Here is a 26389-nt window from a genome sequence, read left to right as displayed (position 1 = left end):
ATGTAATTTTTATAAACCAAGTCCTTATTATTTTTTTCAGATTGTAAAATGTTTATTGAAAAAAAAAATAGAATATGTATAGATATTGGTTTTATGACGAAATTATATTGTACATAAATCACAAAAAAAATATTATTTACGAAACTAGTTTTATTTTATTGTGTACATTATCATTTTTGTAAATAAAGAGACAAAAAAATTTAATTATTTTAACATTTTTTAATTAAAATTCTTCGAGAATTCAATTATTTATTTCAACTAAAAATATTTTGTGCATGCGCCCAGTAGTATTTATAACATCGACGACTATAAAATTTATTTTTTTATCACGTTTTACATGTCTCAAAAGAAAAATTTTTTACGCACGTACACATAAAGATTGGTACCAGATACTTAAAATTTTTTTTTTACAATTATCGTCATCACTTTTCTTTATTTCTCAAAAATACATTCATCGTTACCTACGAATTTTTTAAAATAAAAAAGTTGAATATAAAAAGAATTAAAATTAAAAAATCTGTCACACAAAAATTTGATAACTAAAAATTTTGTTAAGTAATAATTCTTTTAAAATGAAATTCTCTTAAATACTTATATTTGAAAAATTAAAATTTCTCTAAAAAGTAAATATTATATTTAATAAAATTACAATAAAATTAAACTATAATCATTGATTTTTATGAGAAACTCCCCACATAGCACCCAAAATTCCCTGAAACTTGACAGAGCCTCACACGGCAAGTTTAGGAAACTTCATTGGCAAGGTTCATACAAGTTTGTGTCAATGTTTAAATTGTCCACATGAAAAGAATATTTACACGAAACTTTGACGAAATATTACACTATAAATATTCAGGTGCCATGTTCAGTCAATGTTGTGTCAATATTCACCTATACTTATTACATTAGTAAACGAAATTTTCATAACTAGGCGAAAATTCAATATTGACACAACATTGACTGAACATTGCACGTGAATATTTATGTGTAATATTTCCTCAAAGTTTCGTGTGAATATTCTTTTCATGTGAACATTTAAACATATCGACACAAACTTGTATGAACCTTGCCACTAAAGTTTCTTAACCTCGCCATGTGAGGTTCTGGGTGTTTTCGACGTCGACGCTCTGAGTGTTCTGAAAGTGTTAAGTGGTTCTCAACCAATATTAAAAATTATGATTAGCCATAACTTATTATGATTGGCTAAAGCATGCTAAAAGTGACATGTTTGTGATACGGGCTGCAGTTTTAGGTGATGTGCACAAAAAAGGGTGTGTTATTTGCATGCTTTATTTGAAATTGGATGCGTTCGGGCTGTGCTTGTGCTCTGGTTTCTCAATCTTGTTTAATAAACCGAGCGTATTTTCTGAGTGCGAAAGTAAATAACGGAAAATTTTCAAAAATGACAAATTTAAACCCTGAAGTCAATTACGTTAACGCTATAGGAATTGTGCAAAATCTTGTTGAAATATAAATATAAATAAATAAAAAATAAAATAAATAAAATAAATAAATAAAAAATTTAAATATTACATTAAAATTAACACTTACTCGTATCAACGTTCGTTACGTCGCATAAAATGCGACCATTATTCTTGAATAATGTTTTATTGTTCTTTAAAACTAAACCATTTAAAATTATTCTTTCCTCCATGATGCAACAGCGTGGTCTTCACCGGTCATGAAAGCGTAATGAGAAGATTGCATTGAATTAGGTTAGGTTAAATTAGGTTAAATACACTAAAATAATAAAATGTGGTTGAGAACCTTTTCGAGCTCTCAAAGCGCTTAGAGTGCCAACGTCGAAAACACCCTCTGTCAAGTTTCAGGGTATTTTGGGTGCTGTGTGGAGATCGTTTAATTCCCAGTATGCATTGAAATTTAAAAATTATTATTATTATTAAAAAATATTTATGTAACATTAATTTTACAAAAAGAAAAAATATGTTTTAACTATTTAAAAAAATTTTTTATTTATGTTTTGAATACTGAAATTATGGAATAATAATTTTATATAATTTAAGAGAAATAAATGAAAAATCCAAATTGGTGAAGAATTCTCTCACCATCAGAGTAACGGTGCCACGGAGAGAAATTTCTTACTTTAAACGCTCCAATACTATACTAGCGATTATGGTATGTCCATTTTCTTAACAAAAACGCTTAAAGTTATCTTAAAATAGTTCCGAAAATTCCCAAGCGTTAAAATATCACTGTATTAACGTTATTAGTAGCAACTTTATGGCTCTATTTCATGAATTACGAGTGAATATAGTTCACCTTTCTGCCGTGCGAGATTCGTTCAAGGGACATATACTAACCCATTAACGCCCAAAAACTGAAAATTCTTTGTACATACTCAGGCTACGTTATTTTAAGTAAATCGGTCAACATTTTCTACGAGAGGTACATTTTCTATAGGTCTTGAGTGTGCTCTTTCCGATTCCGGTGTCAAAAATTAATTTCGTCTAACTGAGCGGCACTGAGCTATGGGTCGCTACTACTTTTTGTTACCTTTAAAATGATTTAATGCTACAGTTTCGAAAATTTTATGTCCTATGGCTTATTAACTCATAAGTATGTATGTATGTCATGTAGTTTATAACAATTTTTGAATTTTGAAAAATTTAATTTTTAAAAAATTTTGTTTGCAATTTTGGATTCACCATTTTGAATTTTGAAAAATTAAGTTCAGATTCGTAATCAGCGACCCCATAAACCCCCCGAGTAACAAATTTTAGGCCAATGGGATCAATTTTGTAAAAAGTCATCCGCCATTATGAATTTTGTAAAACTAAGTTCAGATTCGTAGTCAGCGATGCAAAAAACCCCCGAGTAACGAATTTCAGGCCAATTGGATCAATTTTTTTTAAAAAGTCGTCTGCCATATTGGATTCGCCATTTTGAATTTTGGAAAATTTAAAATTCAGATTAGTAGTCGCAGTGACCCCAAAAACCTTCGAGTGAGAAATATCAGCCAGATTTAAACACATCTATTAGTTAATACACGGAAAGAAATTTAGTAGCAATATTTGATAAATCTGATAGGAAATTTTAGTATTCTCTTTTTCAAACGCGGAACATTTGGGTTTGATAACGAAAATCGGTATATTTTTACCAATAGTCTTTTTAGTAAATATATTCCAGAAATTGAAATTATTATTTCGTAAATTGATAAATTTATACGAAAAACCAGAAGTAAGTTAAACCGACGCGCACTTCGTTATTTACTAAATTTATATGAAAATTTGGAAAGATTATTTCGAAATTTGTTAAAACTATACTAAAAATTCGAAGTGGTTCAGTCGTGACAGATGACGACAGAAACACCAATAGATTCTACGCCTAAGTTTTATCTCTTTCTCATCTCGAGGATAGACGAGGATATGAACTTTTAAATTCACACACACACACACACCGCATTGTTTTACATCGATTGGCTTATTTTCATTCCTAACCTATACTAACGATAATACGTATAACATTCGCAGGATAACGCTTCATATACAAATTTACGCTCATGTGAAAAACTGATGTTACCATTCTTATATACTAACCAGACATATTTTTCACTGCTTATGAGAAAGGTGAAATTATATCAAAACATGTTTAAAAATATAAATAAAAATCATTATTTATTGGGAAATAATTAAATATTTTATTATTTTTTGAAGAACAATTTTTTTTACTGATTTATTGTAAAATCTTCGAAATTAATTATATAAAAGAAATTCAGGTCTGTATCAAGATAATGGTAAAAAGGGGCTTGTCTAAAGAGCTTCGTCAGTCTTCGTTACCACTCGGTGAGGATCGGGCAATTCCGAACGTTCAACTTCGGCAAATTTCGTCGAATCTCGTTAACTTTGATATTTCTTTTTCAATTTTCATATCAAATATATCAAAATCTGAAATAATTATTTCATTTTATACAATTCTAATTACGAAATTTGAAATATTTGGTTAGAAAAATTGATAAAGAGCTTATTAAAATTTGACATTTTTGTGTTTCAATAAAAAGATTTCAGATTTCGTAAATATTATATCAAATTTTCTTTCCAACTATATTAAATATACTCAAAAACCTTCGTTAAAAAAGTTATATCAGTTTAATTGCTAACTTGTAGAAATTTTGAAAAAGTTGTCTCGCAAGTTTGAAGCTACACATAGTTTTTATTCAATTTGAGGCACATCATTGTTTCATGGATTTTTTAGTTCTTTACACTCTCACCTACTTCTATTGCAAGCCACAAGACACACAATGTTTCGTTAAAAAAGTTACAGTCTATAAACTAAAAAAAACAGTCACTATCACACACTAGAAACTGTCGATTTCACCACTTTAACTTACGTTCGTCATTTCCTACATAATTAAAAAAATATATAACGCATGATACATTTAAAAAGCCCTATAATTGATCAAATTGTGGTATTGAAAAATTATTAAAAAAATTCTTAAGGTATCATAATGAGCGATAACATAAAGTTTAAAAGTTCTAGAGATATGCCCATATTCATTTTATATAAGCGAAAAAAGTTTCTTTCACTTAACTGCAAGTTAACCTAATTGCTATGATATACTGATTTATTAGTTTTTAATTAATTAAATACTTCATGTAAAACCATTAATTAATTTACTTATGACGCGTTAAATTAATTAATTTTCATAAAGTACACTGAAAAAAAACTAGTAGATTTTACTAATTTTTAACTACTCTGAGTAGTACAATAGGTCCTCAACTGAATTTAAACGGTTCTATTAACTATATAAAAATAGTTAAACCAATTAAAAATTTAATTGGTAGAATGACATTTTGTAATTGTATTAACTCAATTTAAAAATGTTAAAACAACTCAAGATGTAAGTAATAGATTTTACTACATAAAATGGTTCAATATAGGCTTTAAGAACATTTTTTTGGTACATTTAATAAATGTTTTGCAATTAAAACTACTACTTTAAGTAGTAAATTTTACTATTTAAAATATGAAAATAAAATTATTTTTTATTTATAATTGTTTATTATCAGTAGAATTGACTTTCTCATCCTCTCTCCTATACTGAAGCTCATTTTATGCCCTAACGATTATGTACCTAACAGAGAAAATTTCTAACCGACGGGAATTGAACCCTCGACCCTAACGCTCGCTACGACAGTCTGCAAACTACTCGAAGACTACTTTCTGCTTGTCCAATTGGTAATTTAACGATTTAAAGTAGTCATTTTTACTACTTTTATTAGTTGCTATAACTATCCTTTTTAAGTTTTGACTTGTCAATTTTTCATCTTTTAATTATATTATAAGTTATTTAATTTCATAGTCCAGTAAAATCTATTACTTAAAGTGATAGTTTTAATTGCAAAGGATTTGTTAATTCTACAAAAAAAATGTTCTTAAAGCCTATTATACCACTTTAAGTAGTTAAAGCTACTATTTAAAGTAGTAGTTTTAACTGGAAACGATTTGTAAATTATACATCAAAAATCTTCTTTAAGTTTATCGAATTAATTAAAATAGTAAAAATCTACTACTTAAAGTAGTAGTTTTAATTACAGACGACTTGTTAATTCTACAACAAGAAATTTTATTGAAGCCTATAAAATCATAGAAATTAATAAAACAAGATGGGGGTCCCTTTTTATAAAAGAAGTTTATGTTCATTTCATGAACATTTTGCTTCCTCATTGCGCAAAGCAAAAGATTTGCTTCCTCTTGGAGGAAGTAATAAATTAATAATTTATATACATATTATTCTTAAAATATGATAAATGATTTCAAAAAATATATCTTTTTCCACCTTTTCCACTCTTTCAACCGTTTTATTGCTGTTATCGACTGATTCCGGTATAATCGCTTTTTCCGTTACAGCAGATTCCGGTTCAATCTTTTTAGTTTGAATTTGTTGAATTTGTTTATAAAAGAAATTTGTTATAAATTCAAACACTGAAAAATTCAATTATTAGAAGAAGAATAATGGAATTCTTCCTTAAAGATTTATTCTTTAAATTTAAATGAAATCTAAACTTTATATATATACCAATCAGTTTCTTTTGACGTAAGGAATAAGATTATTATATGTATTGCCTTTATTTTAGCTTTGAAACAATTTTTTTATTAAAATCGATTTTTTGAAAAAAAGTAAAAAAAATTTTTTTTTAGGGGGTACTTTCTAAAATTGTTGTGTTCATTTTGAGATATTAATGTGACAAATGTACATACCGAATTTTAGCCAAATCCGTTAAAACGTATTAACGATATCGTGTTCACAAAAACTTTTTTAACTAAAATATGAATTTTTGAATTTTGAATTTTTTAATTTATTCTTTAAATTTCAATGAAATATAAACTTTATATATACCAATCGATTTGTCTTGATATGAGGAATACGATTTTACTATGTATTGCCTTTAATTTTGCTTTCAATAAATTTTTTCGATTAAAATCGATTTTTTTGAAAAAATGCCAAAAAAATTTTTTTTGTGGGTATTTTCTAAAATCATTGTGTCCATTTTGAGATATTGATGTGACAAATATACGTACCAAATTTTAGCCAAATCCGTTAAAACGTATTAAAGTTATCGTGTTCACAAAAAAATGGATCCACACACACATACACACACACACACATACATACATCCGGACAATTGATCAGGGACTTATATATGACATTTATAAATAGAAAAAAATTTGTTTGGTGCATTTCTAATAATTTCATAATTTGAAGGACTACATAGCTTCCTCCAGACGAAGCAAAATTTACTACTCAAAAAGCAGTTATATATTAATTAAAGAAAATAATTCCTTTTACTACATTTCATATAACTGGTGAATAGTAGTTGGATTTACTAGTCTTCAAATTTTGAGTTGACTACAATTCCACTTGTTTTTACTACCTTAAGAAAGTTAATTTTACTATCGACCTGTAGTTGTACTTTAACTACATATTTAAGTAAAAACAACTATTACTTATTAACATTTTAAAAATAGTTACATTAACTACGTGAACATGATTAAATTAATTAAAAAAGTAGTTATTTTAACTACTTTCTAGTCAACTACCCAATAGTAGTTGAATTTCTCGGCAACATTTTTTTCAGTGTATAAAATCATAAAACCTTGAAATTTCATTCAATTTTTTGACAATATCACGCTTCAGAAAATTACAATAAAAAATTATTTCAAAAAAGCAAAGATTATTTATTTTTGAAACTTATATGAATATTTTTTATACTTAGAAACAACTTTTAATTTAAAATTTTATTTTTTTAAAAACGTGACTTAGTCATCGTTGAACATGTAGTTATAATAAAAATTTCAATAGAAATGAAAAATAAAAATAAAAATATAAAAAAAATATAAAATGTAGTAAATTTCAAATATTTGTATTATTTTAATTTCGTATATACATGTAAAATTTGTTCCTTTAAAAGTAAATTCTTTAATTTGTAAATATTATCAATTAAAAGATTTGTAGTATGTGTGTGATTTATATTTTTATAAATAATATATATTACTTAATTCTATACTTAGCAAATTATTATTATTATTAAAAAAAAAATTAATTCAGGTAAAAAATTTATTTTATAAAAATGTGTTAAAAATTTATTAACGTTTAAATGTTGCACTTTCCTCTTCTTTTTGAATTGCTTGAATTAAAATAAGTGAAAGAACACCTAGAACAACCTGTAAAAATTGTTTTTCATTTTATTCAATTTTGAAAAAAGAATGTCAATTATACAGAAATTAATTTAAAACAGAGAAAATTTTTTATAAAAAATGTCTAAATAAATAATTACATATTATATTTTTTGTATTTATTTATTTTAACATTTTTAAAAAATTGACTCTTAATTCATTTTTTAATATTTTCTATTATAAATATTTATATAGTATTTTTAAATAGAACAATAAACTAATGAAATTTTTTTAAACTTTTTTTTTTTAATTTTACAAATGTTTTTTTTTTCTTTATTAACAACTTACATGGAACATACAAAGAGATAATGCCAATCCTGCTAACCATGCAGACCTTCCCTCAAGAAACCAACTTAGTTCATCGACACATCCATGGAAATAAGCATTTCCGGTCACAGTATCTCGACACTCAGTTGGCAGTGGTTTAAGCAATGTCAAATAATCCATGGGACCATCAGCACCACAACATCCAATCTATAAAGTTGTAATTTAAAAAAAAAATTTTCGAAATCCACTTGACAAATTTAAGGTCAGGTGCAACTCGTCAAATGTAAATAAACATGAAAATGTATGTAATTATTGACAAATTTGCGACAGCCATTTTTTAAATAGAAAATAAAAATTGTTCTTTTTCTATGTAAAAATGGAAAATTCATATATAAAACTACAGCCTGACACTGTATATATTAATAATTATATAATAAAATGAAAATTACACTGAAACAACAATTTTCTTAAGATTAGGAAAAAAAAATCATTTGAGTATATCTGAGGCACGGACATTGTGAACATAGGTGGGAGAAAGAGTTGAGCGATTGGACGGTCACATCTTGGAAAGGGTAAAATTTTAAAATTATACCCCCACCAGAGGACAGAGACTAGATTTTTTACCCCTTTCAACACTATTTCTCCCATCTAGAGTTCTCAATGTCCGTGCCTCAAATATACTCAAATGGTCATTTTTTCGTAACCTTGAGAAAATTGTTGTTTCAGTGTAATTTTCATTTTATTATAATTATTATAATATTATTAGTCAAATACGGTGTCAGGCTTTAGCTTTATATATGAATTTTCCATTTTTACATAGAAAAAAAAAACAAATTTTTATTTTCTATTTAAAAAATGGCTGTCGCAAATTTGTCAATAATTACGTACATTTTCATGTTTGTTTACATTTAACGAGTTGCGTTCAAAATGGCGGATCCAATATGGCGGACGACTTTTGGAAAATCTAATGTAATTCGCTTGCAACTCGTTACTCGGGGGTTTTTGGGGTCGCTGATTACGAATCCGGTGTTAGTTTTCAAAAATTCAAAATGGCGGATATAATATGGCGGACACTTTTTGGAAAATCTAATGCAATTCGCCTGAAACTCGTTACTCGGGGGTTTTTGGAGTCGCTGATTACGAATCCGGTGTTAGTTTTCAAAAATTCAAAATGGCGGATCCAATATGGCGGACAAATTTTTGAAATTGTTAGATTCGCCTGAAATTTGTTACTCGGAAGTTTTCGGGGTCGCTGATTACGAATCTGAAGGCAGATTTTTAAAATTTTCATAATTCAAAATGGCGGATTCAACATGGCCTAAAAAATTTAAAAAAATGATCCAATTCGTTTCAAACTCGCTTCTCAAGGGTTTTTGGGGTTACTAATTATGAATCTGGAGTTAGATTTTTGAAATTTCTAAAAATTCAAAGATGGATCCAATATGGTAGACGAATTTAAAAAAAAAAAAAAAAAAAACCCTCGGGAAGCGAGTTTGAAACGAATTGGGTCAGTTTTTTAAATTTTATCCGCCATGCTGAATCCGCCATTTTGAATTATAAAAATTTTTAAAATCTGCCTTCAGATTCGTAATCAGCGACCCCGAAAACCTTCGAGTAACAAATTTCAGGCGAATTGCATTAGATTTTCCAAAACTATTCCGCCATATTGGATCCGCCATTTTGAATTTTTGAAAACTAACACTGGATTCGTAATCAGCGACCCCGAAAACCCACGACTAACGAGTTGCAAGCGAATTGCATTAGATTTTCCAAAAGTCGTCCGCCATATTGGATCCGCCATTTTGAATTTTCAAAAACTAACACCGGATTCGTCATCAGCGCCCCCAAAAACCCCCGAGTAGCCATTTTCGAGCGGATTTAATAACTTTAAAAAAAATTGTCCGCCATGTTGTATCCGCCATTTTGAATTTTAAAAATTTGAAATTCTGACCTCAAATTCGTCATCAGCGACCCGAAAAACTGTAAGAACAATTGCACTTTTCTTTTTTGATGTTCTCAGATTAGCTTGGGAACGAAAGGGTTAAATTATAATATTAATAAACATTTTGTATTTTTTCTTAAAAGTTAATGAACAATTGTAATTTTTATGCAATTCTTACAAACAACAGCTCATTTTGTTCTTTAAAAGATTTTCTACAATTCTGTTTGTTGAATTTGATTAAAAATATTTTGTTCAAATGTTAATAAACAAATAAAATTTTTATTTTTTATATTTTTTAAACAAATCATTATTTAACAAAAACATAAAATCAAAATTTTAAAGAATATCTTTAAAAGAGAAAAATAAGTCATTATTTATAAAAATTTGATCAAAATTAGAATTGTTCATTAACTTTTAAGAAAAAATACAAAATGTTTATTAATTATTATTTAACAATAAATTTTAACTTAAAATAATTTTTTTTCCAAAATTGTACAATTGGATTTGTCGATTTTGGATGTACTAAATTTTAAATATATTTTTAGTTTTGTTAAAAACTACTTTATAGTTTGAAGTTAAGTTATTTTTAAAATCTTATGATTTGAATAATCGTGAGCTATTTTTTAACAATTAATCAGAAAAATTAAAAAAAAATTATTCAAAAATCAGTCAAATTGGATCTCGAAATTTTTTTTCATTTAATACAGCTAAAAATTTTAATTGTTTAACAAAAAAAATGTAATTTTTTTAATTTTTAGATGATCTTTTTGAGGAATTTTTTTTTAAAAGAATTTTTTTAATTAAAGTAGAATTTCTTTTTTGAAATTTATTAAAATAAAAAAATTAATTATTTTTTATATTAAATTTTTGAATTTATTTTTTATTTATATTTATATTTACCTGTTCTTGAACTATCCTGAGCATTCGAGAAGCATCATCATGTTGAGAATTTGAAATTAAAGTAGTCATTGATCTTCGAATAAGAGGTTGAATATCACTATCATATGTTGAATAATTTAAAAGAACTGCTGCTCCTGCCAGGCCAAATACAAAACACAAAACTTGAAGTCCAATGTACTGAAAAGTAAAATTTTTTATTTGATAAAATTAATTAATAAATAAAATAAAAAAAATTTAATTTTAAAAAAGCTAATTTTATTATTATTACTAAATTATTATTATTATTTATTAATTAATTAAATTAACAATAGAAAACAAAAATATTTAGAAATTAATTTTAAATAAATTTTACTAATTTCAATTTTTTATATTTATAAATTTTTTTTATAGACTATTTTTTTTGTATTATTATTTATATCTATTAATTTAAATAAAAATGTTTTGTAAACAATTTTTTTTTTGTTTTTTTTCTAATTTTTTTTTTTTTTTTAAAGTGCTTTTATTATAAAATAAATACCGCGTAAAGAGCAGTTATGAATTCCATTAATGCTGCTCCACATCCAATAAAAGCAATTATCATAATTACAACGGATGTGAAAATTAGTAAATATATTCCAATATAAAATTCATCGATATCAAGATAATCAACGAAATCTTGAAATCCTGAATCCGCTCGTAACCATACTGATAAACCAAACATTCCACATCCTAATAGCTAAAAATAAAATATGTATATTTTTAAAAAAAAAGTCACCAAAAATTAAGGAGAAAAATTTTTATTAACATAATTTTTTAAAAAATAACTTTGAAATAAAATAAATAATATAAAATAAATTAAATTAAATGAAAAAAAAATATTAACAACAATAATAATAATAATTATTATTTTTTTATTAATATAACAAATATTTGTTATATTTATTATAAAATTTTGTATACTAAAAATAAAATAATATCCTTTTTTATTTTCAAACTTCACTTTTTGTTAATTTTCTTTTTCAATTAGAATATTTCATTTTAAATTTCACATTAAAAGATAAATAAATAGAAATTAAAAAATGAATTTTTCATGAAATATTTATGTCATAGAAATTATTTTAATAATTTTGAAATTAATTAATTTAAAAATAATAGAATAGAAAAAAAAATGTTTTGGAACAATATTTTCTAATTTATTATAAAAAAAATACAAAAATAATGTAAAAAATAAATGACATATTGAAAAAAATATATATAAGGAATTTATAAAATTATCTCATATATGTGTGATATATAAATTCCAAAAGAGTTACTCACAAATATGACGATATTAAAACAAAAAATTGTATATTTGATACACCCAATTTGTTTTTCAATCAAATTTGGTCCACTTGTTGCGGACTTCACTACCATTTTTCACTTCTTTTTTTTAAAACTAAAATCCACTGGGAAAAAAATTATTAAATTTTTTTTTCTCCTTTTTTTTTTTTTTTTTTTGAAAAACTATTAAATTGAAAAAAAATCTGTGAATTGTTTCAATGAAACGATCATCGTAGGAACGACAGGTACCACTAAACGGTCATGGCATTTATTATCTTCTGCAAACATCTGATAACCGGATAAGCACGCCCTAGATATAGTAAAACGAGTCACTATTGTCATCATACAAGAAAATGAATCACGACTCTTTTCTTTCTTTTTCTTTTCCTCTTTTTTATTTATTTATTTTTTTAATTATTCAATATGTTTCTTCAAAAAAAAAATTCAAACTTAAAATGTATTAAATTTTATAAACTTCCTTTTATAGAACTTTGCATAAAACTTTTACCATCCAAATAAACAAAAAAAAAAAAAAAAACTGAATTTTTATTATAAAGAATTTTTTACTCAAATTTTTATTTGAAAAATTCTTATTTATATCGAAAATTAATTCTCATTTAATAGAATTTTTTGAGACTTATGAAATAACAAAAATTCATTTGTTCGAATTTTTATTTATTAAAATTTTCACATAACCCGAATTTCTATTTGATCGAATTTTTATTTATTCGAATTATTTATTGACAGAATTTCTATTAAGAGTGTTGAACTAATAAATATAATAATTGAAAAGTTGTTATACTTATTTCATTATGCACATTTTATTTATTTTTTTAATTTCTATACATAAAAAAAAGAAACAAATATAACATGAGCTTATAAATCTACATTAATTTTTCTTACTATATATTTTCCTAAAAATTTGTTTTAAAAAAAAAAAATGCTTTCTAAATTTAGTATTGCCGTTTTAGTAGATTGTATGCAGAGTATGCTGATTTTATAATCTGCAAAATATAAATATAGTAATAAATAAAAAAATATATATATATTTAAAATTCATTACACCCAAATTTGACAGATCCAATTGTACAATTTTGTAAAAAAAATTTTTTAATTAAAATTTGTTATTAAATAATAATTAATAAACAATTAAAAATATTTTGTTCAAATGTTAATAAACAAATAAAATTTTTATTTTTTATATTTTTTAAACAAATCATTATTTAACAAAAACACAAAATTAGAATTTTAGAGAATATATTTCAAAGAGAAAAATGAGTAATTATTTATAAAAATTTGATCAAAATTAGAATTGTTCATTAACTTTTAAGAAAAAATACAAAATGTTTATTAATTATTATGTAACAATAAATTTTATCTTAAAATAATTTTTTTTCCAAAATTGTACAATTTGATTTGTCGAATTTGGATGTACTAAATTTTAAATATATTTTTAGTTTTGTTAAAAACTACTTTTTAGTTTGAGGTTATGTTCAGGGGTTGAACCTCCTTAAATTCATTAGATTTGTTTAAAACTCGTTATTCGAGGGTTTTTTTTTTTTTTAAACAAAATAAAAATAATTAAAATACCAACTTTCATAAAAGTATCAATTGACATTGTGATAAGTGATGCACCAGTCAATTCAATAGGCCTTGTTGATCGTATCATTATTGTTATAAGATTTTTCTTCGTTTTAATTGTTAAACCATACCAGTTGAGAAAATAAATTGCCTGTCCTACTTCTGCACTCTATTATTATTAAAAATTAATTAATATATATTAAATGAGGATGAAGGCACTAACATAACCTCAAAAATGAAAAATGGTTTTTAACGCAAACAAAAGATAAAAAAATCCGCTGCCATGTTTAAAGTATTTCCATAAACTACGAATGTGCAACGAATGTGCAACGAGTTCGTCGTACACTTGTAGTTTGCGTTCCGCCAATTGATGTTATAAAAACCATTTTTCAGTTTTGAGGTTATGTTAGGGCTTCCATCATCCTTAAGCTTTCTCTACATTATGAAAAATAGATTTAAAATAATGATTTCTTTATAAAACAAACCTTTTCTGTTACTTTGTCACCATAAAAACAATAAATAAAAATTTGTAGTGTATAACTGCCAACGCAAGAAACCATTAACCAATATATACTATCGGTTGGACTTAGCTTGGACAAATTATAAATTATAGAACAAAGATTAATCATTGAGGCAAAAAATTGAGTGAAAATTATAAGACCAAATTGTTTATTTAAATTATCTCCTAAACTGAAAAAATTATTTTTAATTGCAGTGAAACAGTTTTTTGAAAAATGAAAATTTAAAAATTACCGACATAGAAATCTACTTTACCGACTGATGGGAAAGAAATTTTTCTTTGTAATGAAAATATAAAATCATTATTGACATAGAAATCTACCTTGCCGATTGATGGTAATGAATTTTTTTTTAATTTTACTAACGTTTTCAAAACTGTTTTGAGAACCACACAGCACCGAAGTTTTCCTAAACCTGTATTGAAGCAGTACGTGCCAACTTGGAAAAATTTAGTGGCAAAGGTTAATACAGGTTTTGTAAATGTGTAAATGTCCGCACTTGAGTAAACGTTTAGCGTAAAAGTTGCCTGAAGATTTAAATTAAATCTTCGGTAAAGGTTTAGCTTAAAAGTCGCCTGAAAATGTAAATTAAATCTTCCGTTTCAAACAAATTTTACGCTAAACCTTTACCGAAGATTTAATTTAAATCTTTAGGCAACTTATTTTCAATTTATTTTTCAAAAACTGTTTTACAATCAGTCGATAAGGTAGATTTTTATGTCGGTAAATTTTATTTTTTCATTTCAAAGAAAATTTCTTTATCATCAGTCGGTAAGGTACATTTCTGTGTCGTCATGTTTTATTTTTATTCTTCAAAAATAAATTCTTTACTAACAGTCAGTAAGGTAGATTTCTGTGTCGGTAATTTTTTTATATTTTCATTTTTCCAGAAATTTCTTTACCATCAGTCGGTAAGATAGATTTCTAGGTAGGTAACATTTTATATTTTTATTTTTCAAAATTTTTTTACCATCTTGTTAATTTTTTTTTTTTTTTTTGTACATATTTTATTTATTTTATACTATAAATATTTTTTATATTTTATAATTTTTTTTTTTATACCCGCATGTTTTTGGTGAATAGCATAATATTTAATTTACCAATAAACATAAAAATGATGTTTGGCACAACGTTTAGTGAGTTTTATTTCTTGATCATATGAATTAGATTTAATATTATTTTTTTCCCACAATTCAGAAAGTAAATTTAAACGATGTATAATTATATCAAATTGTCCACAAATTTGCAATGAAATTGTTAAAGCTAAACTTTCCATTGCAATTGAAATTGTGGCAATTATTATACAGCCATATGATTGATGCAAATATGTAATAATAAATAAAAAATGAGAATCAACAGTGTATGGTAGCCATGATGGTAACGGAAGTGTTACATTTTTTGATGCCAAAGGTGGCAGAAACACAATACATGCCGAAATTTGCATGAAAAAAAAATAAATAATTGTGTTTCGTCTGAAATTATTTAAAAATAATAATTATAAATAACTCCTTTTTTCTGTGGAGCGTTACATTAAAAAAAAAAAAAAAAAAAAAAAAAAAAAAAAAAAAAAAAAAAAAGTTACCTTCCTATACGAGAGCATTCTCGTATTATTGCAATTTCTTCATCATCGCAAGGTTGACAAATTTCTGATAAAAACATTTGATTTGATTCAATAAATGTTTGACGTGTACGAAATAACAATGACAATTTAATTAGAGCCGTAAGAAATACGCAAGAATAAAAAATACTTTGTATTTGTGTTTCGAGACTATCGTGAAATTGAAATATTGTTATAAAAAAAGAAATATTTATTAAAATAAACATAACAATGGAAATTGTTGAATAGACACTATAAAGAAAAATTTTCCAATATGATTTCCAATTAATTGGTCTCCAAAATCCACAATATTGAAACATTGCATATGAATATTCACCCAAGTATAATAAATTTTTCATTTCAAGAGACATTTTTTTTTATTAAAATTAGAATAATAGAAAAAAATAATATTAAAATAATATTAGTAAATAATAAAATAATAATGATAAAATTTTTAATTTTTATAACAATTGCTAAATATTTTAATCCAACATCCTGTAAATTTGTAAAAAAAAAAGTTTAAGACGCATGTTAGTTTGTTTATATTTTTTTTTTTAAATTTCATTCTAAATATATTTGACTTTTTTTGTATTAAATCTTCAAAAAAAATTTAAATTCTTTAAAAATGAAAAACTTACATATAGAAAAAATAATTTAAAAATTTAAAAACTTGTCGTTTTTGAACCAAATTTATTAATTTGTTTAAACTTGTAAATTTTTATGTTGTTCTATATGTAGAACAAATTTTCTCTCAAATAATCATCAAATTATTTTAAATTGCAAAATAGAGTTCTCTTAACAATATTGCTCTCCAATAACTGTTTGACCATTTTTTTTTTTTTTTTATTATATTTTTTCCCCTTCATCTCATATTCTATTTCTTTTAAGAAATTCTCGAGAATTTTTTTTAATCAATAAAAAAAAAAAAAAAAAAATACAAAAGAAACATCAAACATAAAAGTTTATATAAATAATTCAGAAAAAGTTATTATCGTAAGAGATATTGCTTATTTTTCAGTTCCTTATACTCTATTATTACGAATTGATTTGTCCATAAGAGACGTTAGTTTGTCATACAAAGTATATTTAAGAAAATGAAATTTATTTCTTTCTATGTTACAGCAGCAATTTACATATTAAAATACAGTTAACTTCGTAACAATATTGCAAATATGTAATTTTTATCTCTCTTTTTTTTAAAGCATGATTTTGTTTCACATTATATATAGGAGATAGAAAAATATTAAAACTATTATTTTAGCATAATGTTTTCTTTATATTTTATTTCCGAAACAAGTTGTACGATATTTTTCCTATATAATGAATCAATTTTTTTTTTCGACATTAATATATTTTAAATATGTTCTTGAGCAGAAAAAAAAGGTCAAATTTTAGTTTTACTTTTATTCATAGTTTTCACGAAAAATTAGGGTAAGTGTATCAATTACTGCTGATGCCCCAATTACTGCGGTTTCTATAAAATTAATAAAACTTATCAATTCAAAACATAAAACTGTTTCAAAATGATTTTAAAAATTATTCCAAATGATATTTGATATTATATGTATATTCACAAAAGATGTATATTTCGAATATTATCAAATTAATTATTCAAGTTTCAATTGAACCTGTCACAGTAATTAGAGCATGTGTATATTTTTCTCATGCTGCTATTATACTGTCGTCTATCCAGTCAACCTAACCTCTAAATCAACACTTTTAGCGTTGCAATAATTGGTGCACACGATGCACAGTAATTCATGCAAACCTGCAGTAATACCAGCATATGCCATTTTTAAAAAATTTAATGTTTTGCTTCCTCGTAGAGAAAGCTTTGTAGTCCTTTCGTTTATAAAAATTTTCAAAGTGTCGGAAACAAATTTTTCTCTATATAGAAACATGTTATATGATATCCTGATCAATTGTCCGGATGTATGTATGTGTGTATGTGTGTGTGTGTTGATTCCTCTTTTTGTTTAGACGATAACTTTAACAGGTTTTAATGGATTTAGATAAAATTTGGTAGGCTCATTTATCATATTAATATCTCAAAACTGACCAAAGGATTTTAAAAACTACAAAAAAAAAAATTTTATCGTCTTTTTTCCAAAAATTTTTTTTTAATCGAAAAAATTTTTAAATAGAAAAATTTAAGGTTATAGGGTATTGTAAAAACTGGTGGCGCCATCTCTGGCAATCTCGGAAATTATGTACTTGGTTAAATTGGAGCTTTTTTGTTACACTCATCGTGAACTTTTTATTATCATATGCGATCGGTAATGTAGTAACTCATTAGTTTTCACAGGTTTTCACAACACTATTCACATTTGATAAAAACTTAATTATTATTTAATAATTCGTATTGCAAACACTCAAATTAAATCAATTTTACACTTTTTTATAAATATCAGTTGTTTTTGCCGTTAATTTATATTCTTTTCATGAAAATAGCACGAAAATAATTGTACAGCTGAACTGATCAGGTACCTCGCGCACATTTCCATTCATTATTAATTATTTAATGCCCCAGTAAAAAAAAAAGAATTAGGAGTAAGCGAAAAGAATTGGTGGTAACTTAAGCTGAATGCGGTTTGGCGAAAAAACCGAATTGGAACGTTACTGTGAATTATTTTTTTCTTACCGTGAATTCTTTTCTCTTAAACATTTGAATTGACGTTAGTTTATTCGAGTTCGCATTATAAATGAATAAAATAAATGCTTCGAAGTCTAAAAAAGCCGATTTGGAATAAGAAATATATAATTTAAAAAAAATAAATGAAAGCGAAGTGTGACAGATTCACCGACGATTTTATCAAGTGAGTAATGTTCATATGATAAATTTACCATATGAGTAGTACTCACATGGTAATATTGTCGGTAAATCTATCACATTTCACTTTTATTTCTTTTTAAAAAAATATATATATCTTATTCCAAATCGGCTTTTTTAGACTTCGAAACATTTATTCTTATTCATTTATAATGCAAACTCGAATAAACCAACGTCAATTCAAATGTTTAAGAGAAAAGAATTCACGGTAAGAAAAAAATAATTCACAGTAACGTTCCAATTCGGTTTTTTCGCCAAACCGCATTCAGCTTAAGTTACCACCAATTCTTATCGCTTACTCCCAATTCTTTTTTTTTTACTGGGGCTTTATTAATTACAAATTTTGTACGAATTTACTCTATAAACATTCATTTACCCTTTTATCAACTTTTTTTTATCATAATAAGTCGATTAATAGCTTTTTTATACGTTTTTTTACATGTTTACCTAATGTCTACCTAAAGTCCACTTAGTTAAGTAGACATTACGCAAATCGAATCCGCCAGGGATAATTAATAAGCCAAAAACTTAATCTCTGTTCTCTCGAAGGAGTGTTTCAATTTTTTTGCCAAATGGTTTGTTGAAAAAAGTTTTTCAGGATCTTAATAAAATTTGGTATTCTACGGTTTTTGGGGTCGCTAATTACCAATTTGAAGTCAGTTTTCCAAAATTCAAAATGGCGGACGAGAATTAAAAAATTCATTGGATTCGCTCGAAAATTGTTACTCGGGGGGTTTCAGGGTCGCTGATTACGAATTTGAAGTTAGCAAATTTGATCATTTTTAAAAATAAGTTTCAGGAAAGTCCGCCATTTTGAATTTAAAAAATTTCACTTTTATTTTTGTATTTACATTCAATCACTCCAAAATACTTTCTGTAGCAAGTTTTGCAAAAATCCGCTATGATTTGATAAAGTTATTGAAGGTTTTAATTGTGTAATGCATTTTAATTTTTAACCTGTTTGATTTTTGTATTTATATATGATGCATTATTACATAATAGGTTTATTATCGTATTTTTTTTGAGTTTTTATATAAGTTTAACAATTGCAATAATTTAAATTTATTTTCCCTAAGATTTTTCTGAATTACAGTGGCGTTCGTATTTACCCCGGTATTTTAGGAAAGTTGCAAAGTATCGAGGTAAATACGAACGCTAAGTTTCCTGCGATTGTAATTTATCAAAAATTTTTTCTACCCCATAAAATTGTTCTATGGAAGTAAAGTAACAACTTCATGCACCAGAATACCGGAAGTATTTTTTTTTTTTTTAAAGAAAAAAACTTATGTTATTGTTGAAACTTACTAAAAGCGTTCGGATTTACCCCGGTTGACCCTATATAATAAAATCGTATTCCTTACATCAAGACAAATCGATAGGTATATATAAAGTATAGTTTCAATTTAAATTTAAAGAATTAATGAAAGTTAAAAAATAAAAAATTCACATTTTGGCAAAAAATACATTTGAGGTAAGTTTAATAAATTAATGAAAGTTTTAAAAAAACAATTCCCATTTTAATTGAAAAATTTTGTATTTATTTAAATTCAAGTTTAAATATAAAATAATTGTGTTCATTGAAATAAACCGATATAATTGTAAATAATTAAAAATTATATACTATTTTTCATTAATATTTAGAAATTTCGGTTAAAACGTGAATTTTGGATTTTTTAACTTCCATTAATTCTTTAAATTTAACTCAAATGTATAGGTACTCAAATGTACTATATTTACCTCTTTGGTAGATTTTAGGCACTATAATATCTAATTTGAGCTCCTTTATTAGAGAAAATTTTTTATATTTTTTTATACTAAATCGTTAGTTTTAACTATGTAGCAAAAAGTCAGTAACTAATTTAAATTTTCAATAAATTAATTAATAAAAAAAATTATTTAAAATTTTTTATTAAAATTCAAAAATTCTATTGCGTTTAAAGAATAGAAATTAATTCTAGCACAAATATCAAAATAATTAAAAAAAAAAAAAAACATTAAATAATAATAGTAATACCAACTTTCATAAATGTATCAATTGACATTGTGATAAATGATGCACCTGTTAATTCAATAGGCCTTGCTGATCGTATCATTATTGTTATAAGATTTTTCTTTGTTTTAATTGTTAGTCCATACCAATTGAGAAAATTAATTGCGTCTCCAATTTCTGAACTCTATTATCAATATTATTAAAAAAAAAAAAAAATTATAGCGCAAAGATTAATGATTGAGGCAAAAAATTGAGTGAAAATTACAAGACCAAATTGTTTATTTAAATTATTTCCCAAACTGTAAAATAAATTTTACTAAATTATTTTATGATTCCTTTATAAATATGAGTGGACAATTTAAAAGAAAAAAATTTAAGCTACATTAAATATATTAATATTATTAACTTACGTATAAACATAAAGATGATGTTTAACGCAACGTTTAATGAGTTCTATTTCTTGTTCATAAGGATCTGATTTGACATCATTTTTTTTCCACAATTCGGGAAGTAAATTTAAACGATGAATTATAATATCAAGTTGACCACAAATTTGTAAACAAATTGTTAGAGCTAAACTTTCCATGGCTACTGAAAGTGTCGCAATCATAAATGTACTAATTGACTGATGCAAATATGAAAAAATAAATGCAATACTAGAATCAAGAGAATATGGTAACCATGCTGGTAACGGAAGGACATTTTTTGATGCCAATGGTGACAAGTAAACAATAAGTCCATTAACTTGTGCCAAGAGAAAAAACAAAAGTGTATTACGCCTAAAATTATTTATAACAATAATTCACTAATTTTTATTTAAATAATTTATACTAAATCAATTTTTTAACACATCTTAAAAGTTTTACTATAATATTCAATTAAATTAGAGAGAAGAAAAAATGATATTCTCATTTTAAAAATAAAATCATAATTTAAAAATCGCATTTTTTTGTCATTTCATTACAAATTTAAAAATATTGCTAAAAATTAAAATAAAACAAACATATACCTTCCTACACGTGAACATTCTTCTAGTATAGCAATTTCTTCAGCATCACAAGGTTGACATATTTCAGATAAAAACATTTGATTTGATTCTATAAATGTTTTACGTGTTAATGATAAAAGTGCCACTTTAATTAGAGTTGTGAAAAATGCGCAAGAATAAAAAATACTTTCCAATTGTGATTCTAGACTATCGTGAAATTGAAACATTGATACAATAAGTGAAATGTTAAATAAAATATAAATCATTGCAGAAATTATGGAAAAGATATTATAAAGAAAAATCTTCCAAAATGATTTCCAATTAACTGGCCTCCAAAATCCACAATATTGAAACATTGCATATGAATATTCACCCAAATATAATGAATCTTTCATTCGAAGAAACATTTGCGATTATCTACAATAAATTTTTTAAATATTCCAAATAATAATTCCAAAATAATTTTTTTTTTTTTTTCAAAAATTGTAATTCTTTAAATAAAACTTACATATATGAGAAAAAGGAAAATTATTTCAATTTAAAAACTTGTATTTTGTAAACTTTTTTTTTTCTATAAAAAGAAAATAAATTTGTTCTCTCAAATAAAAAAATTTTTTTATGCCCGCAAAAATAGAGTTGCTTTCCAATGACTGTTTGACCCTTTTTTCATTAAATTTTTCCCCTCCGTATCAAATTCTATTTCTTTTAAGAAATTATAGAGAATTCTTTTAAATCAATAAAATAATATACGAGAAACATCAAAAATAAAAGCTTATATAAATAATTAAGAAAAAGTTGTTATGGTAAGAGATATTGCTTATTTTTCAGTTTCTTATACTCTATTATTACAAATTGATTTGTCTATAAGAAAAGTTGGTTTGTGACAAAGTATGTATATCTAAAAAAATGAAATTTATTTCTTTTTATCTTACAAAAGCAATTTACATATTAAAATACAAGTTAACTTCATAACAATATTGCAAACATGTAATTTTTTTTCTCTTTTTTTTAAGCATGATTTTGTTTCATATTATAGGGGATAGAAAAATATCATACCTTATTTTAGTATGAGTTTTTTATATTTCATTTTCAGAAGAAGTTTAGTACATATTTTTCCTAAAATATATAACTTTTAGTGTTAGAACTTAGAAATTCTACTTTTTATCGTTATTAAACACGTACCATGTATTTAATAATATTTATACCAATCTTTTGAAAAAAATCTTTTTTTGTACCCTATTTAAAAAATTTGATAGAATTTGATAGAAAAATATTTCAATACTTTTCAATCCGTTTTTTTTTGAATCCACATAAATTTGGGTAGATTATATAATATTCTATCAATTATTTTGAATAGAAAGTCTATTAAAATAAATACTTATTGTTTATAGAATTTGATAGAAACAAATTTCAATAATATATTCAATCCGTTTTATTATTTATTGTTGTTTTTTAAATTTTTAGTTAGGAACCAATAATATTGTGTCTAATTTTAAGTGTCATTGAAATCAATTGTTTTTAACTTAATAATTTTAACATTTCTTATTTTAAGGCGAGGTCCAAGTGAGGCAGCACCATGTACATTGAAACTAAAATTTTGGAAAATTTTTAACAGCCTTTTCTTGAAAACAAGAAGGTAAACTGCTTTTTCCTTTATGGATAATTGATTATTGGCAAGATATACACCAGCTAAAACTTTTTTTGAGTTAAAATAATAAAAAAAATTTCATGTCAATAAATTAAACATGAGCACTTTTTTCACAAAAACTGTAAAAGTACTTTCTCAGAAATTACAATCAAAAATGCAATTTTCATTTGGAAAATTAATAAACGCTAAAAAATACACGACCTAAGATTTACCAATCACGAAAATAACAAAAAAAAGTATTTTAACATAACATATTTTACTCATTATAACAGCCGTTTGGCAGGTTATATATGTCACCAGACGTTTCGCAGTTTTGCCGAAAGGAGGAGATTGGCGCTGTTGCTAACCACCTGAAATACATAATCTACCAAAGGGCAGTCACAATCAGTAAAGCAGTATCAATATGTTAAATATTTAATAAAAATTTTTTTTGCTATTTTCGTGATTGGTAAATCTTAGGTCGTGTATTTTTTAGCGTTTATTAATTTTCCAAATGGAAATTGCATTTTTGATTATAATTTCTGAGAAAGTACTGTTACAGTTTTTATGAAAAAAGTGCTCATATTTAATTTATTGACATGAAAGTTTTTTTATTATTTTAACTCAAAAAAAGTTTTAGCTGGTGTATAAATGGTGTGTATAAATAAATGAAAGGTGATAGGAAATCTTGTACAAAATAAAAAATTTTATGAAACATGGTATCTCAGGGTTTTCAGGGTCGCTGATTACGAATCTGATGTCAGATTTTTAAAATTCAAAATGTCGGATCTAATATGGCGGTCGAAATTTATAAAAATTCACCAATTCATTTGAAAGTTGTTACTTAGAGGTTTTTGCGGTCGCTGATTACGAATATGATGTTAGATTTTCAAAATTCAAAATGGCGGATCCAATATGGCGGTCGAAATTTATAAATAATAATTATTTTTTATAAAACTTGATATCTAGGGGTTTTTAAGGTCGCTGAGTACGAATCTGAAGTCAGATTTTTAAAATTCAAAATGGCAGATTCAATATGGCTTTTCAAATTTATAAAAGTTCGTCGAATTCACTTGAAACTTGTTACTTGAAGGTTTTTGGGGTTGCTGATTACAAATTTGATGTCGGGTTTTCAAAATTCAAAATGGCGGATCTAATATAATCTAATCTAATATAATTTATAAACTTCGACCATTATATTAGATCCGCCATTTTGAATTTTGAAAACCCGACATCAAATTTGTAATCAGCAACCCCAAAAACCTTCAGGTAACAAGTTTCAAGTGAATTCGACGAACTTTTATAAATTTTAAACGCCATATTGAATCTGCCATTTTGAATTTTAAAAATCTGACTTCATATTCGTACTCAGCGACCTTAAAAACCCCTAGATACCAAGTTTTATAAAAAATAATTATTATTTATAAATTTCGACCGCCATATTGGATCCGCCATTTTGAATTTTGAAAATCTGACATCAGATTCGTAATCAGCGACCCTGAAAACACCGAGATACCAGGTTTCATAAAAAATTATTAATTTGTACAAGATTTCCTATCACCTTTCATTTAAGTGTTGTTTTTACCCCTAAAAGCAAAAAATGACCTGATCTAGCAAAACGGCCAGACACGGGTATCTTTTTTTTGATCCTAGTTTCTGTAAATCATTGATTTTTTCGTGTGTGCAAAATCGTGTCGGACGGTGATAATATAATATAAGATAAAAAAAAATATTATTATATATAATATAATTAATATTATTGTTATATTTATAATAAATTAAAACATTTAATATTTAACAATTGTCATTTCATCCTTCACTGATACTGATCAAAATTAAAATAAATTTTATACAATATTAATAATATATTAATTTAAAACAAAAATTATATATATATATATATATATAAATTACAAAAGTACAACTATAACCGAGCGAGGAATACATTTTTTTTCCTATGAACAATATTATAGGAGCTAGATAATTTTGAAAATTAATGCTAAAAACAAATATTGAACTTTGACACCCTGTATGTAGGCAACCCGTTATTATTATTTAACCTTTGAGACATTTCTACCAAGTTTCAGCTTAATCGCAGACAAATGGGCCGGAGGTATGCTCACTTGAAGTGATTTAACTCATCTACCGAAATTTTTTTTTTGATGATTAGAAATTTTGTACAGCAATTTAGAAATTTTGTAAAACTACTGACTCCAAGGTGATTCAATATCGTTCGATTTTTTTTTTACGCAAGTTATAACCTTTCAAAGGCATAGATATTTTTACTTTTTATATACACTTACTGCTCTGCCCCCACTATTCATGCATTTATCCTTTCTATCCCTCTCAATGAGCGTGAGCGCTAAGAAAGTAGAGAAAACTCTTGAGAATCTCGATTGAAAACAAGGAGACGTGGCACTGTTCACAAAAGTATAAAAGAAAATATTAATTGTTTTTTTTTACTTAAAATATTTTTTTTTTTACTATAGAATTTTATTTGCTTTTGTCCCACTCCTTCCAACATATTAAGGGACCCATTTTATACAGGCCCGGATAGCTCAGTCGGTAGAGCATCAGACTTTTAATCTGAGGGTCCAGGGTTCAAGTCCCTGTTCGGGCGTTTCTTTTTTACTATTTGGATAAAGTTTATATTTTTCTCAAATGGCTTTTTATTTATTTTTTTTTTTTACCAGATTCGTTATCTTATTGGAATTTGTTTATAATATGCGTAAGCACTTTAAAAAATTTTTAATTTTTCTCAAGACTTTTGAGTGAAACCGTACTATTAATGCTTCCACTAGTAAAAGTGTTACCAAACACTGTGGTGGGGGGGAACGCAATATAAAACTGAAGGCAGAACACTATATAGAAGTCGTTGAGCGACTACAAAAATAATCGTACACTTGATTTCATCAGTTTTTGAGTGGCAAATAAAGCGGGAAATTTAAAATCATTTAAAAAAAAAACACTGCAATAAAAACAGAACAGAAATTTACAAACTAATTTTAATCAGTGATAAAAAATCTATTTTACTTTCATTCTTATATTTTCCTTAATATTTACATGCAAATATAATTTTGAAATTTATTTACATAATATTTTGACAGCATAATTAAATTACATTTATTAAATTATTATAAAACGAAAAAATATTT

At 25.2% G+C, this 26389-nt stretch overlaps 3 protein-coding genes and 1 non-coding gene across 4 annotated transcripts; 1 reads left to right on the top strand and 3 right to left on the bottom strand.

The window, feature by feature from the left end:
- Positions 1 to 7366: 7366 nt before the first annotated feature.
- LOC127286802 (tetraspanin-2A-like) lies at positions 7367 to 12379 on the bottom strand. Its single transcript, XM_051313393.1, has 5 exons — positions 12101 to 12379; positions 11322 to 11519; positions 10805 to 10981; positions 7984 to 8169; positions 7367 to 7683 (listed from the first exon to the last, which is right to left on the bottom strand). The coding sequence occupies exons 1-5, from the start codon at positions 12194 to 12196 to the stop codon at positions 7606 to 7608; spliced, it is 735 nt and encodes a 244-aa protein (XP_051169350.1). The 5' UTR covers positions 12197 to 12379; the 3' UTR covers positions 7367 to 7605.
- A 479-nt stretch (positions 12380 to 12858) lies between these two features.
- LOC127286801 (odorant receptor 2a-like) lies at positions 12859 to 16167 on the bottom strand. Its single transcript, XM_051313392.1, has 5 exons — positions 15785 to 16167; positions 15303 to 15674; positions 14170 to 14374; positions 13698 to 13853; positions 12859 to 13107 (listed from the first exon to the last, which is right to left on the bottom strand). The coding sequence occupies exons 1-5, from the start codon at positions 16156 to 16158 to the stop codon at positions 13057 to 13059; spliced, it is 1158 nt and encodes a 385-aa protein (XP_051169349.1). The 5' UTR covers positions 16159 to 16167; the 3' UTR covers positions 12859 to 13056.
- A 4858-nt stretch (positions 16168 to 21025) lies between these two features.
- On the bottom strand, positions 21026 to 21851 carry LOC127286760 (uncharacterized). The gene is made up of 2 exons (XM_051313339.1): positions 21629 to 21851; positions 21026 to 21398 (listed from the first exon to the last, which is right to left on the bottom strand). Exons 1-2 carry the CDS (start codon positions 21832 to 21834, stop codon positions 21026 to 21028), a joined length of 579 nt encoding a protein of 192 aa, XP_051169296.1. The 5' UTR covers positions 21835 to 21851.
- Positions 21852 to 25781: 3930 nt separating this feature from the next.
- On the top strand, positions 25782 to 25854 carry Trnak-uuu (transfer RNA lysine (anticodon UUU)). The gene has a single exon. It is a non-coding gene; the product is annotated as a tRNA-Lys (tRNA).
- Positions 25855 to 26389: the final 535 nt, after the last annotated feature.

The sequence above is a fragment of the Leptopilina boulardi genome, unplaced genomic scaffold (assembly GCF_019393585.1).
Source record: "Leptopilina boulardi isolate dan_hultmark-lab unplaced genomic scaffold, ZJU_Lbou_2.1 LbouV2_362, whole genome shotgun sequence".
Classification (NCBI taxonomy): domain Eukaryota; kingdom Metazoa; phylum Arthropoda; class Insecta; order Hymenoptera; family Figitidae; genus Leptopilina; species Leptopilina boulardi.
This window is presented reverse-complemented; position numbering and strand designations above follow the sequence as displayed.

What these genes read in the sequence shown, in the direction of transcription:
- LOC127286802 (XM_051313393.1), bottom strand. Translation starts at nt 12,196, where the DNA reads ATGGTAGTGAAGTCCGCAACAAGTGGACCAAATTTGATTGAAAAACAA. An exon ending in GTTTTAATATCGTCATATTT is followed by an intron (nt 11,520 to 12,100) that starts GTGAGTAACTCT and finishes TTTTATTTTTAG; the next exon opens with CTATTAGGATGTGGAATGTT. An exon ending in TCATAACTGCTCTTTACGCG is followed by an intron (nt 10,982 to 11,321) that starts GTATTTATTTTA and finishes TTTACTTTTCAG; the next exon opens with TACATTGGACTTCAAGTTTT.
- LOC127286801 (XM_051313392.1), bottom strand. Translation starts at nt 16,158, where the DNA reads ATGAAAAATTTATTATACTTGGGTGAATATTCATATGCAATGTTTCAA. An exon ending in CATCATTTTTATGTTTATTG is followed by an intron (nt 14,375 to 15,302) that starts GTAAATTAAATA and finishes TAATTTTTTCAG; the next exon opens with TTTAGGAGATAATTTAAATA. An exon ending in CAATTGATACTTTTATGAAA is followed by an intron (nt 13,108 to 13,697) that starts GTTGGTATTTTA and finishes TATATTTTGCAG; the next exon opens with ATTATAAAATCAGCATACTC.
- LOC127286760 (XM_051313339.1), bottom strand. Translation starts at nt 21,834, where the DNA reads ATGTTTCAATTTCACGATAGTCTAGAATCACAATTGGAAAGTATTTTT. An exon ending in GAATGTTCACGTGTAGGAAG is followed by an intron (nt 21,399 to 21,628) that starts GTATATGTTTGT and finishes AAATAATTTTAG; the next exon opens with GCGTAATACACTTTTGTTTT.